The sequence below is a fragment of the Coenobita brevimanus genome, chromosome 103 (assembly GCF_032717465.1).
Source record: "Coenobita brevimanus isolate Jiangsu-jjx chromosome 103, ASM3271746v2, whole genome shotgun sequence".
NCBI classification, from domain to species: Eukaryota; Metazoa; Arthropoda; class Malacostraca; order Decapoda; family Coenobitidae; genus Coenobita; species Coenobita brevimanus.
Window position 1 is genome coordinate 33,430,787 of NC_137056.1, and position 18,161 is coordinate 33,448,947.

Here is an 18,161-nt window from a genome sequence, read left to right on the forward strand (position 1 = left end):
AACCCATGTAGTACACTGTCAGGTAAATGAGAGCAATGTGAATGTATCTAATTCATGTTTTTGTTCTGATTGGAATTAACACTGAAATAAACCTTCCATGCACTCAACATACTGACCTTACAGCATCAATATTCACAAGGTATACGGCTGTATTTTTCTGGCCTAAACCCTCTGCCCATTAAATTACAAGGCCATTCTACCCATTCTTTTTCTTGCCATGCCTATTTCTGTACTCTTCCTGTCATGGTTTCATAGCACAATGCAGGGCACATGACGAACAAATGTGCTTGTTGATGACTAATATGCTTTCTGATGATAAACTAATGGTTTATCTGCAACATATAATGCTGTGTGTTTGCATGATACACTAATATAAAATGTGTATATCAAATAATGATTCAGACATTAGCTACCTCATTTAATTTAAAGTGTCCAAAAATTGCACTTATGCTGTCTGTTATATTACCAGAATAATGAAAATCATAATGCTGGATCAGGAGGAATAATACAACAAAGTCCACCATGTTTCCCTGCAATTATCTTGAAATGGTACTTTGTTGCTTATGTCACTCTTCCTCATATATGGGGAGTTTTTTGAGACACTAAAATTCAAAAGAAATTATATAGAATTTACTTCAGTCACACTGATTTACCAAGAAAATGCCACTGATATTCAATCTGACCTGCAGAAAGTCTTGCAGTAGTTGATCAATGATGGATTCAAGGCGGTGTTCATGTGCAGTAGCCAGAGTGTGCATCCAGCAGTGAAGGGTCCATGGCACCCCAAGGTTACGTAGATCCAATGTCATCTCTGCAGGCAAAGAATGCATCAGTAACATGTATATGACATAATGGTGAACACTGATTAATTTGGCAGCCATCATCACACTCTGCTTCAGTAATAACTTATAAATAATCCACTATGCCTTCACAGCATTTTTTGTCCCACACACCACACGTCTTGCTGTTACTATTGTCACCCGAGGAGGACTGCAGGCTTAAGTTTCCCTTCCTTAGTATACCATCTTCCTTATGAAGATACAAACTAAAGGGAGCTGAGGGACATTTATTTAACTGGGTAGTTTCACTGCCCAGTTAAATCGGTGCCACTGCATGAAAGTGCTCCTCTCCAGCACCTCAAGATATGAATCACCTCATGCATCTACTTTCACAACAGACATATAACCTCAAAAAAAGATATCTGGGAGCACCTAAATGAAGTGATAAACTTCCTGCAGACCTCTAGGTTCATGTCCAGATGAACCTAGGGCAGCAACAACAACAAGTCAACTGTTTACATTATACTCAGTTACTGTAACCTGACTAGAGACTTATGAATGATGGATTTACCTTACAATATAAGACAATAACCAGTACAATGCATTATACGGTAGTTCTGTGACAGGTGAAATGATGATGATTTTTCATACAAATCTGTATTACAAAAATCTTGTACCACCTTTGGTTGAAAAGTTTGGTAAAATATGTAAAATAAACTGGTCACAGTGAATTATCACACATCACAAGAGTCTCCTTCTCACTCAACAATGATCACTCACTTATCTACATTATCTCTCAGACCACAGACATTCACAAATCTGATAACAGCCCATTCATTATTGCCTGGCAGCACAGAATCATCTGCATACATTCATCAATAGTTACACTCCCTTTCCTACAACTCTAGCTTTGATCTCTTTCATAAACCAATCCAAAGATATATAATAAAAATAATGAGAACTTTACACACACTCCTGGCTTGCTCCAACAGTTATACTGAAGCATTCACTTGGACAATCTATGCCTACATATGCTTCAGTACCATTTTACAAACTCTTTGCAGCATTCAACAGCCTTCCTTTCACACCATCCATATATGAAGTCTTCCATAATCCCTTCTTGCTTGTCCTGTGATATACTTATTCCAGATCCATATGGGCCATAAATTCCTCACTATCCTTCTCATATGCCTTCTCCATCATCTGCCTTACCACAGATATTTAGTCTACATATTCCCTACCATACCTAAAACACTAGATATTCTTATAACTTCCTTGCCATTTTTTACATTTGCATTTAGAGACCACTGACAATGCTAATATGTGTAAGTCCTTTCACCTGATGGCAGTTCTCCATGTGTCATGATCCAGAGCTATCTACCTGCTCAGTCTCCTAGCCCACTGGTCTCCACACACAATGTCACCTAATGTTTTCCTTAGTTTGCCCCTAGGCGCTTTTCTCTCCACATTTATACCTGAGACCCTCCTCAGTCAGTTATTCTCTCTCCATTCATGGCCAAACTACACCAACCTTCAACTCTGCATAATCTCTGATATTTCTTAAATTAGATATCTCTTGCAGCCTCAGTGAGACCCGACTTACTCATATCAGTATTTTCACTTCTGTGAGTTAAGCTGACATGTACCTTCTCTAACAGGCCAAGTCACACTGTCATTCAGCATAATACTTCTCACACACTTTGCAGAAAGACTACCCTTGGTACAAAGGGAGAGCTCTTTCACAGTCAAATAATTTCTCATCATAGTATTGGAGTTAGCCTTTGCTACTCTTCCCACACTCAGCATGTCCTCTAGATAACAAAACTCCTTTCCCAGTTCTAAGTACTGGTAGCTGTCTCCCCGGCTGACACTTTCTATTATACTGTCCATAGTCTGGATCGAACATTATAATTTTTTCAAATCCTGCAGTCTAACTTAAAAATTACATATATTACAAATTATACACAGGGAAAAATTCTTTCCACTTCCCTCTATATAATTTTCCTGCAACACTGCAACATTTCCCATTATTAGTTTTGAACTTTTTTTTTTTTTTTTTTTTTTTTTAATACAAAAAGCACACTCACACTGTCTTTCATTCTACTGATACAATACAACTACACTCACCCAAGCCTCCAAGCATACTTCTCAAAACATTTATTCTACTCTCCCCATTATACTCAGTCATCTCTGCTTACATCTGATCAACAACTCTACAAAATCCTTCACATCTGCTATAGTCACATTCTCAAGAACCACTCCCTTCTTTCTGCAGACCAAAAGTTTTACCTGGTAATTTTTTTTATCACTGCACAACCTTCATCATTCCCATTCATCAGTCTACCAAAATATTTTCTCTCTGTTAATTCTTTGCCATCAATATTCCTGACAGTTTCAAATTCTTTCCCATCCATCCATCCATCCATCCATCATCCAATTGTATGTTGCCCCACAGAGAAGCGTAGGAACCCAGGGCTGGGCAAATCAGTCCTGACATTTAAGATGAGAGTGACCAGCCTCACTCATCCCTGAGTGGCATTATGTAAACAATAAACCCCAACCACCCCTTGAATACAAACCTACAGAGGCTCAGTCCAATTGGAGCATCTTACTACCCACTAAATCACCAGGTGCCATAATTTGGTTATATGGCTACCAACCAGTGTAGTAAATGGTTTCCTAGTGTACAGGAAACCATTTGGCTTGTCACTCAGTGTAGAGCCACACCCACTGACAGAAGGAAGAGGAATGAATGAAGGAAAGAAAGACAAAGGAGGGAGTGTAAAGTCATCCACAGGCAGGAGAAAGAGGAAAGAATGAAGGAAAGAAAGATGGAAGAGGAAGGATGAAAGAGAGGAAAGGGCAGATACCCAAAGCAGCACTACATTGAGTGAGTGGATGGTTTGCATCTCTATGTAAAATAGCTTCTACCAGTATTTTCTGAGTTGTTTACATTGACTTCTCATCCAAAGTCGCTGTTTCCTTTTTCATTTTCCTTCTCTGGGAAAGAATGGGGAAAAAAGTTTCACTGTTGTTGTTACTTGACCCTGGTCTGCCTGGTATGCAGACCCATCAGCCACAGGTAAGCTATTGCTCCTATGGTGTCATACCATAGGTTCCCTGCAGTGATGATGCTGTGTCTGCCTCTTAGTGTAGCATGTGCTGTGCAGTGCTCTCTTACATGTATTATGTTGTATGTGCCTATTTTACAAATGAGGCATATGTCATCTGGGACTCCATCTAATCCAAACTGAAGCTGGTAACTGAGGAGGGCTGGGTTAGGTTCTGATCCAAGCACAGTTTCAAGGTACCAAAGTATAGCACTGTACAGTATTATTATACCAGACTTTTTAAAAAATTCTAACTTCGCTTAACTTTGCCATCTTTTCATCCTGAATGCCAAGTTGTAACAAAAGGTAACACTAAAATATAATGCTAGTCACAAAGAAGAGCTATGAAAAAAGATACAGGATCATTGCATTGTCTTTTTTTTTTTTTTTTTTTTTTTTTTTTTGCCACTGAGCTATGTAAAATAAGCTACAAAAAGATAAAATCTGAACTAAGTTATGGTTAACGAACTATACTAAAGTAAAAATGGTTACTGAGCAGCAGCGCATTACATGACTTTTACTGTGCCAGTATATTTGCAGTAAATATTGAAAAATCACTCTGCTCACTGGCAAAGTTAGCCATCAGTACTATACTGTGAATTTTAATAAATCAGGATGAATCGAACACTTACCCAGGTGTCCAGATTCAGCTGAATGATACATGGCTTCCTGAAGGGTCTTGATCTGCTGCTTGGTTAACTTCACTACCTGAGAGGAGGCATCTGAGGAGGAGGCTGCCCCACCACTGTTGCCACCCCTGGCCGCTGTTGCATCCTCTACTCCACCACTGCCTGCCCTGCCACCCGCCCCTCGCCTCTCACGGTCACATGTGTTGCCATTAGCACCCTCAGCAAGGATCTCCTCTAATGACAGTACCTCACGGGCTGATGCATGCTAGGAAAGTAAAGAGGTCATCAACTTGTGGCAGCCCACTACAGGTTAAATGCACATTCCAATTTTCATCCTTCAGATAGATTGCTTTTTGTCTTATCTATCTCTGCTTCTTACGTTCATCCTTTTACCTGGTCCTCTGTTTATCTCATCTTACTGCAGAGCATAGCCCTGGCAGAGCATAGCCATTGTGATCGGATCCGCTTCTCTACATCAGTAACAAAATACTTCACAAATGTCTGCTTTACCTTGAATCAAGATTAGCACATACACTGTGTGTGGGTTGAGGAAGGAGTGATTTGACTTTGGTGTAGACTGATCATAGGTCAGGATCAAAGGTCATGAGTAGATCCGGGAGTGCTGCCTGAGTTGTTCAATCAACACCTCTGGCTTTTCACACTGAGAATTGAGTACTTTATGTATGTACTGTAGAATGCATAGTTTCCTGGATTTTATCTTCCTGCCTCCCAAACAAATATGACGCAACTCATCTTTAACTGACAGACAACAGGGTTTAACAGCCATATTCACAGTTTCTTGTTCTAAGTTAATAATTTAAATGTATATTCAAATATCATATGTTACTTAGTCTACTGGAAGACAATGGGTGCGGAATGATCATTACTGGAAAAGAGATATGGGCAAGACCTCAAAAATATTCCTGGATGCACCTCTCTGGGCCTAGATCAAAATTCTGGGCAAGAAAAATATCTCATCAATGCCTGATCTCAATTGGATTAAGCTTGGCATATACACTGTGTATAGGGATTGGAAGATGTAACTCAGTTTTAGTACAGATTCATCTAAAGTCAAAATCACAGGTCAAGACAATAGTTTAGGTGTGTGCTTTCTAAGCACTGAAGTTTAACTCAGTTGTTAATCAACCACCTACTCCACATCATGTAGTCTGTCTGATATTCTCTCTCTCTCTTTCTCTCTCTCTCTCTCTCTTAAGTTCTATTTATGAAAACTTCTGATTCCTTTTTCAAAAAGCTGTTTCCTTACTTTTCCAAAACATAATTGTAATTATTCTTACTTAAAAGTGATCCTTGTGGTATGAAAGAACAGAGGCAATATTAGAGCAGCTCAATGATTGAGACTACATGTATATTCACTGTCTTTATTACATCATCATCATCATCATCATCATCCTGACCTCTTTTTCCCACCTAAGAATGGAGTGAGGTAGGTGCCACAAAGCTAGGAAAGAGAACACAACAGAGACAACCAATCAACAGGATGTCCAGTGAAATAAGCCACACGCCCATTCAATCACCATTCAAGACCCATGGATCTTGACTCCACCTTGTATGCATGATAAGCTACAAACATTTTTTGGTGTTTTTCTTTATAAATATGCTTCATATTACAGTATGTATAAGGTTGAATCAACTCACCAACAACCATGTAACAAAGTCATGCCATGCATCTGTCATCAGCTGCTCCTTACAAATTCATTCAGTCAACTAGATCCTCTATCAGTTCCCTGGCCTCATCACTCTCCATACCTCCCTCTCACAGATTCATTCACAGTATCTATCCAACCACACTACCTCACACCTCAACTCACATATACTCTTTTCACCATCCTATTTACATATATATATTCTCCATATGAACATTCCATCTAAGTACAAACATTCCATCTAAGCACAAATATTTTCTGGTGCTTTTCTTTATAAATATGCTTCATATTACAGAACGTATCAGGCAGAATCAACTCACCGACTATCATGTAACAAAGTCATGCCATGCATCTGTCCTCAGCTGCTCCTTACAAATTCATTCAGTCAACTAGATCCTCCATCAGTTCACTGGCCTCATCAACCTCCATACCTCTCTATCACAGATTCATTCACATTATCTATCCATCTTCTTGGCCAACCACATCACCTCCCACCTCAACTCACATATACTCTTTCCACCATCCTATTCACATCCATATCCTATATATGAACATTCCATCTAAGCACACTCTCTTTAAACCTATTATCAACAGATTTCCTAATTTCATGATGAACATTAACTCTTACCTTATCCACTCTTTGCACTCCACACACAAATCTTGAGAATTCCTTTTCACTGCTCTTACTTTGATTTATTGTTCTCATGCTAGACCAATCTCACACCCATTTATTAATGCAGGCACTAAAATGACAGTTGTGCAAATCTCCTGCAGCCTCCATACTCTGATCTCTGTTTACTATTAAGTTCCCCACAGCACCAGGCACTTTTCTTTCCTGGGCTACTCTACTTTCCACTTCCCTTACACATCTGCATCACTTTTCTGTTGCCGCAGCTATAAGGGTACTTAAACTCCCTTACCATGTCAAGTTCTCTTCATTCTCCAGCACATCACGTTGAAAGCAACTATCACTTTACTGTATTCTTGATAACATACTTTCAAAGGATGATGCTCAAGAACACCAATAAAACTTTGCACCAATCCGTAAAAATTTTGTTCTCTCTAAGCAAGCAACACATTACTGTGTCATCTGTATACATAAGGTCTGAGATACTCCAACCTTCACCATTCATTTCCATCCTGACCCCACTCTCCATATAATTTAAAAGTAATTCCCACTCTCAGTCTGAGTTAGAATTTCGCCCCTTTCTGTTCAGGGCAGGGAGTCCCAAACCACTTAAAATAACTGATGATATATTCTCCACTAATAAAAGTACAGTATACAGTACAGTAATTCACGTATAACACGAGTTTTTGTAAAGCGATAAGATTCTGGGAAAGTCCAAAAGTTTGTATAACATAAGTCAAACACATAGCACAGAATGCAGGCCTAAACAGCACAAACATGGCATTTTCAACCATTCTGCAACATCATTAACAGAGTAGAAGGTACATGATTAATGCAGGACCACTGTGCATCTCCTTCCTCATTCCTCTCTGTTCCCTCACACCAAGCCTGTCTTCAATCACAGTTCATTTAATGTACAATAAGTGTATAAATGAGCTTATCTGTGTGTTGTTAGGCTTCTTTACAAATGTCTGATATTTTAAGGCCAATATGGGAAAGATTACTATGGGATTAAGGAGGTCTGTAAGGGTAACAGTGGGGAAAGTAGAGACCAAATTCCTTTCTTTTCATAAGCTCTGTTATTTCCATATCACAAAATTTCAATACTGTGACACCTAGTGGGAGGAAAAATATCATCTACCTATCCACCTATTGCTAGTCACTTCAATCCTGTAAGGGGTGGCCACAAACAAATAGCCTCCATGTCGCCCTGTCCCTGCCATTTCACCCCTCCCTCCAGCTCACACCCCTCCCGTCTCATATACAGTACCTCTCCACTCCATCTCTCCATCTTATCCTCACTCTCCCCCTCCCTCTCCCCCACTCCACTTCACTCACATTCACTCTCCTCATTAGTCTCTCACTCTCCATCCTCTCCACATGGCCAAACCACCTTAATGTATTTCTCTTAACATTTTCTATCACATCCGCACCACAACGCTCCTTCACTTCCTCATTTGTCAGTCTGTCTCTCCATGTAACTCCACATGTTCCTCTCCAATAGCTCATTTTCATTGCTCTAACTCATGACTTGTGTCCTTCCAACAAGGTCCAAGCTTCACTTAATACATTAGAGTTGGTACCACAATACTATCATGCAGTGACTTTTTTATTTCCATGCTCACTTCTCCATTTCTTATCACTGCTTTCACAGCACCAGCCACCTTTCTTCCTTGTTATACCCTTTCAAGAACTTCATCCTCCTAACCTCCATCCTTACTCATCACACTACCCAAGTACTTAAATGCACTCACATTTTCCATTTTCTTACCATCCAACCTTACTCTGCATTCAGTAACTTCACTTCTTTCGAAGACCATAACTTTACTCCTCCCTACATTCACCTTTAGATTCTGTTTCTTACACACTCTCCCAAACTCATTCACCAAACTTTGCAGTTCCCCTCTGTCTTCACTTAAAAATACTGTATCATCTGCAACTAACAATACAGAAAGCTTCCAAACGCTGCCCTCTCTCATTAGGACTGCTCCAATATCCGCTACTCTACCTTATACCTCTTTTATTACCCCGTCCATATAAAGACTGAACAACCATGCAGACATGACACATCCCTGTTCCAATCCAACATTCCATTAGAAACATTCACTCAGTTCACTATCCACAAGCACCGCAGCCTTAGCACCCTCGTACATACTCTTTACAACATTTAGCAACTTCCCATTTACTCCATATATTCTTAGTATTTTGCATATTTCTTGTCTATTCACATCATATGCTGTCTCCACATCCATGAAGGCTGCATACAACTTCCTTCCCTTCTCTGGAAACTTTTCCACTAAAGAGCTAAGGATGAATATCTGATCTACACAACCTCTTCCCTTCAAAAAAACCTCCCTGTTCTTCTCCAACTGATTCCTCTGCTATCTGATCTACACAACCTCTTCCCTTCCTAAAACCTCCCTGTTCTTCTCCAACTGATTCCTCTGCTATTTCCCTAACTCTGTCAATAAGTATCCTACCATATACTTCTCCTATTACTCTAAGAAGACACATGCCCCTGTGATTACCACACTTCTCTTCTTCCCCTTTTCCTTTGCACAGGGGAATATTTATACTTGACTTCCAATCCTCCTGGACTTTACCTTCCTCCCTGGCCAATCTGTACATATTCCATATCCATTCTCTTACTATCCCTCCCCCATGCTTCAATATTTCGTCAAAGACTCCATCAGTTCCTTGGGTTTTCCCCATTTTGACTCTCTTCATTGCTTCCTCTACTTGCATCCTACTGATCTCTTCCTCCTTTCTCACCACCCTCCTTCTCCCAGCCATTCCCAAGTCACTTATACTCGCATTACTTTCACTCTCTGTGTTTAACAGTTCCTAAAAGTGTTCTCTCTCTCTCTCAGCTCACTTTTTCTCCATTCTCCACTATCAGTCTACCATTTACATCTTTCCCTCCCCTACTAACTTCTAAATCATTTTCTTACACTCCCTCCACTTTACACTGAAATTCCTTCCAACTTCATCCACTCTCTTCTTACTCTCTCTTACTAATCTCTTCACCTCTTGCTTCCTCTCTACAGTTAACTCTCTCTTCCGTATCTCAACTTCCTCCATGCCTCTGCTTCTCATCCACTTGCTACATGATTTCTTCTTTGGCGCCACAGATTGTCTCACCTCTTCATTTCACCATGCTGTTCCTTGCACCCCCTCCTATCTTCTCTTCACCCCACACACCATCTCACATGCTGCACAGATTTCTTTTGTGAAAATCTTGCACACACCTTCCACCTCCCCCATTTGCTCCAAATCATATTTACCCAACACACCTCCACTTCTTTCTTACATTCTGCCTTTTTTCCATTCTCTTGCAATCTTTCCACCCTCCTTGTATGGACTACTTCCTCCTGTCCTTCCCTCCTCCTATTCCTCCACTGCACTTGAACCTTGGCTTTCGCCACCACCAAATGCCCCCAACCTCTTTATGCTCTTGCATCCATAACACACTTTTTCATTCTGTCATCCATATACACAACCAATCACTGCCTTCTGTTCAATCAGTTCACCACCCACCTTTCTCATCACTTGCCATATATACCTGTGAATCATTTTGTGCCTAAAGAGGGTATTGGCTATCACCAACTCCCTCCCTGCACAAATATCCCCTAAAGCACTCTCATTCTTATTGACTTCTGCAAACACACCCCACTCACTAACTACTCCATCCACCTTCACATTCCCTACTTTTCCATTCACATCTCCAATCAAAAACACTCTCACTCCTATCAAACTTTTCCATGCATGCTTCAACATTTGCCCAGAGTTCCTCTTTCGCTCTGCTTAAACGATCTTGCATTGGCACATACACACACACAATTGTCCACATTTGTATACCCACTTTCAATCTTACCCACACAATCCTTGAACCAAATGATTACTATTCTCTTAATTTCTTCTTCCATCTCTTGCACACAACAATAAATACACCCTCTTTTGCCCTCTTATTCTCACTTACTCCCACATATATACTCCATCCATACTCCCACTCTCTCACACATTCTCGCCTCTCCAATTAGTTTCAGCTAATCCACATATGTCCACTTTTGCACCCTCAAGCACCTGTACAATCTATCTCTCTTTCACTTCATCATCAGCACCCCTTACATTCCATGTTCCACGTCCTTTGTCCAGTACTTGGTCGTCACCTGTTGGTCCGTCCAGATCCAAGGCTTCCTGTTTGTATTTTTTGTTAGTTGTTTTACAGGGAGGGGCACTAACCCTCTGCCAACCCACTTATTGACACACAGGGAACACACGTTGGTTGGTTATATGGTTACTACACAGAATATTAAATGATTTTCTAGTCTACAGGAAATTATTTGGCTTGTCACTCAATGTAGAGTCACCCAAAATAGAGTACCACAACACAGAATGAGTGGATGATAGGCACCCCTACTGACCATAGCATAGGCAAATATGCTGTACATATGAGGATATTAAGTAAAATTTACTACATTGCTTAGTTTAGATGCATTATCCACACATCATCATCATCATCATCAGCCGTTTGAGTATCCACTGCAGGACCGGCCTATCTCGACCTGAAGTCGGGATAATACAGCCAATGTATCTCTACCAAGTGGCTTAGGCTGTCTAGCAGAGATTGTATGTAGGATGAGAAGTGCTTGTTAGTGTAATTGTAGTGGCTTTGGATGTGTGTGTAGTCTGTGAACCAAGTGTAATCGGCCCGCGCAAGCCGACTGGGTGCAAGCATACTTTATAGTAAGCGACACTGGTTCAACCACAGCACCCCTTGTGTCCACCAATGCAATACGTGGCCAGGTGAACACTCCCAAAGTTTATTACCCTGGCAGGGTGCGAACCCTGGCTCACCCATGTACAAAACGCACACTCTACCACTGTACCACAGAGGTTCCTCTGTACCGTAAAATAGAATGTACTAGCAGCATTTGCCAAAGGCATACTGGAACCCATCCTGTATTATAATCAGAAACAAACATTCACCTATTGCTATGTAAAGTTAAAACAGCTGTACTTTAACAATGTCATACACTTTCATCATCAGCATCAACATCAAAAGACGTCAGTCTTCCTCCTAAGAAAACCACATACTGTATTGAGGTTTGCTTAATACAACTGAAATTTTTCCAAAAGCTAAAAGCTTAACCAAGTGCCAGAACCAGCTAATTACTCCCTAACAACTGTAGGAAACTGTTAAGTAACAGAAATCAGTACTATGTGAAAAGATCTGTGACATTGTGCACTCTACTTGGACTTCAACAAATGCAGTCACCCCATGAAGTGATGGCAGAGTTTCAGATTGCTTTGGTCACTGCACTGCCAGATGTTCAATGAAAACTTAGTGAATATAAGGTAAAAATTCTATACTTTCATTATGTCATTTCAAATAAAATACATAGTATATCATGCTATGAATTATGTAAAACAAATAACATATGACAATGATATATTAGAAGTTAGCAAAGTAAGATACGTTTCTGGATTTGATTGTGTAATGTATTATTCCACATGCGTGGTGCACAGTATACCTCATGTTTCTGATGTATTTATGTCCCAGGATTTCAAATACAGATGGTCTGGTTTGAGGAAAATTCTTGTGAATGCAACACCACTTGATAGTCACATGCTATGGAGGTGATATAGCAATACAGTAATAAGAATGCCACAACAATGAAAATATTCTTGGTAAGGATAGCCTACCTGGGGTAAAAGTTAGACCTCTCTGCCTTTTATTCCTTGTCTTTCCCGCAGTTATAATAATTATAATTAGTTAATTTATTCCCTATTGATGAAAAATTATTTTCAGTTGTATAGAGGTATAGCAGATTTCACTGTTTTCTCCTACACTAGGCAATAATGGGGACGAAAACATGACTTTATAAATTCTTTCAATGCAAAAGCACATACTTCTCCTCTATCTTTTAATAAGTAATATATTTCTTTTCATATAAAACACTATGTCCTGCTTAACTGAATAAACTAATATGGATGTTTTGAACTAGGTGATGTGTTTAAGAATGTCTTCATGTTATCATTTAGGCACCAAGGATATTAGGCTACGATACAAGTTTGGCATTTTCCAAGGAGCTCCACCTATTTGCATATTTTCAAGGTTGTTTCTTAATTCAGGCAAACCCCGATATATGAAACCCATGTATCTGATACCCCGGAGTAGTGATGGAGGTAGAAATACAATCTGTCCTCGTCTAAAACAGCGAATTGTTTCCGCATCCCTCCTGTGTTAGAGAAATTTTGTGTTACAGGGACTCTTGAAACCCCCTATTTCCTTCTGCACCCCTGCCCAAAGTCCACTTTTTCCCCCCTTGTGGTGAAACTTTTTAATGTGGCTTGGGATAATGGTGGAATTCCAGAGGAGTGGAAAAATGGAATGATTATAAAAATACCAAAAAAGGGAGATTTAAGTTTATTTGGAAATTGGAGAAGGATAACTTTGACACCTGTTGTTGCAAAAGTCTTTTCCAAAATCTTGTTGAACAGAATAGACCCAGTAACTGATAAAATTTTAAGAGAAGAACAAGCAGGATTTCAAAAGGGTCGAAGTTGTAATGATCAAATTTTTATTGTAAGGCATCTAATGCAACAAGCTAATGAAATGAAGTTGCCACTTAGTATGTGTTTTGTGGATTTTGAAAAGGCATTTGATAGTGTTTCATGTGGAGCTATGTTGAAAATTATGAGATTCTATGGTATACCAGAAAAGTTTGTAAATATTATTACACGCAAGCATGAAGGTACTGTATATTTTGTTAGGTAATGGTGGGTGGTTCTTTAAGCGATCCATTTGAAGTTAGGCCAGGAGTGATTCAAGGAGGAGTTCTTTTGTCTTTGCTGTTTGTTTTGGTTATGGATTATGTTATGAGAAAGGCTGTAAGGAGAACAGGTGCAGGAATTAACTGGAAAGAAAATAAGAGGTTGATGGATTTGGATCATGCTGATGATATTGTACTGATTTGCGGAAGTATTTACGAGATTCAGAGCATGCTTGATTGTCTGGTGGAGGAAGGAGAAAAAGTTGGATTGTTAATAAACTGTGGAAAGACTGAAATTATTAATATGAACATGGAGAACCAAATCAATTGTGTAATTGGAAATAATGTGGTGAAGAATGTAGAAAATTTTAAATACCCTGGGAACAATTGTATCATCTAATGGATCATTAAACAATGAAACTGAGGAGAGGATTAGGAAGGCTTGGCAAGCTGTTGGAATGCTGAAATCTGTTTGGAATAATAATATGCTTTCGGTGCATACTAAAGTAAAAATTTACAAGTCCATAGTTAAACCAATTTTAATTTATGGGTATGAGTCATGGTACAGTACAATTGGAACAGATCAGAAAGTATTAGGATTTGAGAATAAAATACTGAGAAGGATTCTTGGGGTAAAGTGGCAAGACAGAGTTACAAATGAAAGAGTAAGGGATATTACGAGAGTGGAACCAGTTGATGAATATGAAAGACTGTCTCGCTGGAAATGGCTGGGGCACATACATAGAAAAGAAGGCAGTTTAATACAGGACGTGCCAGAGTGGACTGCTAGAGGAAGAAGAGGAAGAGGTAGGCCGAGGGAAACTTGGCTGAGGACAATGAAAAGTGATGCGAGAGAGGAGTGTTGGTAGGACCTGAAGGAGATGGCAAGAGACAAATATTGGTGGAGAGAGTTCACTGAGGCCCTATGCATCCTGTGGGGTGCTACATGAAGTGACTGATTGATTGATTGATTGTGGCGCAAAATTTTTTTTATACCCCCCCCCCCCCCAATTTTAACCTCTTAGAAAGGATTAATATGGTTAAAAAAATTGTAAAAGAGTATCATTACAGTTAAAACCCACATTTTATTTACCTTATGGGAGGATAAAAGGAGGCACACTATGGTGGAGAGGAGGTAGAGGGTAGTTCAAAAGCAAGAATGCTGAAGTGTGATTGGCTGGGAAGCAGATGACGCCTGTTGGCAAGGCAACACTCCTATAATTCATCCCATCACCACCCGCCCGGTTCAAAAAACTGTGTTAAGCTTTCATCAACGGCTGTATTAGAAGCGATATTCATCATCATTATTGCTTCTGGAAAATTGTACTGTGTTAGACCAGTTTCAAGTTAGGGAAAACCGTGTTAGATGAGAATAAACTGTATCACCCTACCTGCCTAACGATGGCTGAGCCTCAGTTTAACAATGGGTCTCGATTTATTAAAAAACAATTTTGATGATATTTTAGACTTAACTTTTGTGTTCAGGTTGATTTATAAACTGTTTTTAGACTTAGAATAATGTGGTTTAGTCACAGGTGGAGTGAGCACTGTCATTTGGGAAACAAATTCTTGCCCATCAGACGAGGTACAAAACAGTGTGGACAACTAGGCAACTCAACAAAGAATATTTCGTGTTTGACCACTGAACATCTAACCTATCATGGAGCACATAATAATAATTTTATATAAATATTAATAATTAAGAAAGCCTTAAAGTGTGATTTTTTTTTTTTTAATGTGAGGAAGAAGGAACCAAAGGCAATGAGCCCGCAAAAATGTTCCTTCCAAGAGAAAAACAAAATACAAGAGAGAGCCAAATTCAAGATCCATTCATTTCGAGATGCCTGACTGGAGATCATAGGAAGCAGGAAATACAGACAAAGGGAGACAGTTCCAGAGTTGACCTGTTGCATAAATGAAAGACTGGGAGTAACGGTTAACTCCTGCATTAGAGAGTTGGACAGAAAAGGGGAGAGAGTTTGCTGCTAGTCGGGTGCTACACGCCCGTTGTAGAAGTGGAGGAATGCATGCAGACAGTCCAGTGGAACAGTGACCATTGAAGTAGCGATAGAAAAGAGATAAAGATGCAACACTGCGGCGAAGAGACAGAGGTTGAAGGGAGTCAGTAAGAGGGGGGAGAGTTAATGAGACGAAAAGCCTTTGACTCCACCCTATTGAGAAGAGCTGTATGTGGGGAGCCTCCCCACACATTAGAGTTGTACTCTACACAGGGGAGGATAAAACCCCTGTATAGAGTCAACAATTGTGCAGGGGCAAAGAAGGAACGGAGTCGGCTTAGCACACCCAATCGCTTGGAAGCAGATTTTACAAGAGATGTAATATGATCTTTCCAAGACAAGTCCCGAGCAAATGAAACCCCAAGCATGTTCAACGATGATGCAGGATTAAGTTGAGTATTGTTAAACATAAGTGGGTATACCTGTGGAAGATTTTGTCGGGTTGATAGGTGCAAAAACTGAGTCTTTGATGCATTAAAAACAACCAGATTATTTTTACCCCAGTCAGAGATACGAGCCAAGTCAGACATTAGGTGTGCCATAGCCTCATCCCTTGCCTGTAGAAGCAACTGCTGAGATGGACGTTGTGGGAATCGAATGGAAAGGTGAAGGGTGGAGTCATCAGCATATGAGTGGATAGGGTTAGATGTACAGCTTAGAAGGTCACTGATGAATAAAAGGAAGAGAGTTGCTGATGGGACAGAGCCCTGAGGAATACAGTGAACCCTCGATATAGCGAACCCTTTTATAGCAAACTTCGAATATAACAACCCCCCATTCCCAGAGCGAACTCCTGCTGGATATAGCGACCGTTGGTCAGTGTATGTGGCGGAAGTTCGCGACCTACAATTCCCAGAGCGAACTTCCGCCGGATATAGCGACCTTTGGTTGGTGTGTGCGGCGAAAGTTCGCATAGCACCTGGCTCCCGTGTCTCACCATTGAGGGAGCGACCGTGCGATGAGTCACGTAGGCTAGCTAGCCAGCGTGCCTCACCCCTTTCCGTGCTGGGTCTTTCTCAGTCTGTGATTAGTATTCGCTCTGTCTGGTTCTCTCCCACCTTACCTCTCTCGTGTGCGTGACCTCTTATACCACGTGTGACCTACCGACACTTCCGACCAACGGCAAGAATGGCTTCAGATTCAACTAGCCCTTTATCTTCATGCAGGGGAAAGAGGAAGATTCTCTCCCTGACTAAGAAGTTTCAAATTATTCAGTTTGAGGAAGGGGCTACACGAAGTCAACTCAGGAATAAGTACAACCACAAGAAAACAACAGTCCATGACCTCATCAAGGGGAAGAAGAAGGTGATGGAGGCCATGAAAGTAGTGGAGGCCAGCATGAAGGAGAAGGAACTGTATACCACAAGCGATGACTTCCCATGGAAAATCTCGACGAGGCAGTGTACAAGTGGTACACGCAGGAGAGAGCAAAGGGTGTTCCTGTTACTGGTGACGACATTCAACATGCGGAGCAGAGGCTTGATGGTCACCTAGGGCATGACAATTTCAAGTGCAGCGATGGCTGGCTGTGGCGCTTTAGGCAGTGTCACGGCACTGTAAATAAGGCAATAACAGGCGAGCTTCTCAGCCCCGACACCAATGCAGTGAACCCCTTCATAAACCACTTTCATCAGCTGAAGGAGGTGGAGGGCCTCCATGACCTCCAAATCTACAATGCTGACGAAACTGGTCTTTTTTAGAAGTCACTCCCACAAAATACACAGGCCTCCAAGACAGTAAGTCAGCAGCACTCTGGGGAGGAAGAGTGCAAAGGAACACATATCAGTGTTGGTGTGTGCAAACGCCAATGGGTCCCACCACCTGAAACCAGTCATTGTGCGTAAGGGTAGGAAGCCAAGGGCTCTGAAAGATATTATGGAGAAGCTTCCTATGGGAATACCACAGCAACCCTTCTGCCTGGTTTACCCAGGAGATTATAAATGACTAGTTTCATCACAGTTTGGCAGAACCAGGCCTTGTTTGGCATCAGTAAGGAGGATGTTAAGGCTGTTCTCCTCCTAAACAATGCCCCAGCCCACCTTTCCACTGCGAAATTGTTCCAAAGGTGGGAAAATAAGGGCAATATTTTTACATCCTAACACAACTGCCTTACTTCAGCCCATGGAGCAGGAGATGATAGAGAGTGTGAAAAGGTATTATTGGAATATTTACCTGGACCAGTGCTTAGTCGTAACACAGGATGGGATGGAGGAGGAGGGGTATATGGACACCAGGAGGAAGGAGACACTAGACAGTTTTAACAAATATAATATCAAGGATGCAATTCTGAACTAGGCAGAGGCTTGGAGGAAAGTTCCAGTGACTACTCTCTGCAATGCATGGTGTAACCTCCTAAAAACCCTCAAGACTCCAGTCCAGAAGCCAAATTTTGAGGGGTTTGAGCCACCAAAGGCAGCCAAAATGTTGCCTGCAGCTGGCCAAGGCTTCATCCCTGCAGAAGAGGTGGAAGAGTGGCTGGACGAGGTTGGTGATTTGCTTGGATACCACCACCAGACAGAGGAGGAAATAGTGCAAAAACTGACCATGCCTGAAC

General features: G+C 40.8%; 1 protein-coding gene across 1 annotated transcript in view; it reads right to left on the minus strand.

Annotated features, from left to right (window-relative positions):
- Positions 1–18,161, minus strand: part of LOC145415669 (ankyrin repeat and BTB/POZ domain-containing protein 2) — a 208,935-nt gene that overhangs the window by 45,906 nt on the left and 144,868 nt on the right. The window contains exons 15-16 of the mRNA XM_080284884.1: positions 4,522–4,783; positions 684–811 (exon numbers count right to left, since the gene is read on the minus strand). Coding sequence (XP_080141010.1) covers positions 684–811; positions 4,522–4,783 — 390 coding nt within the window. The remainder of the gene's footprint in view (positions 1–683; positions 812–4,521; positions 4,784–18,161) is intronic.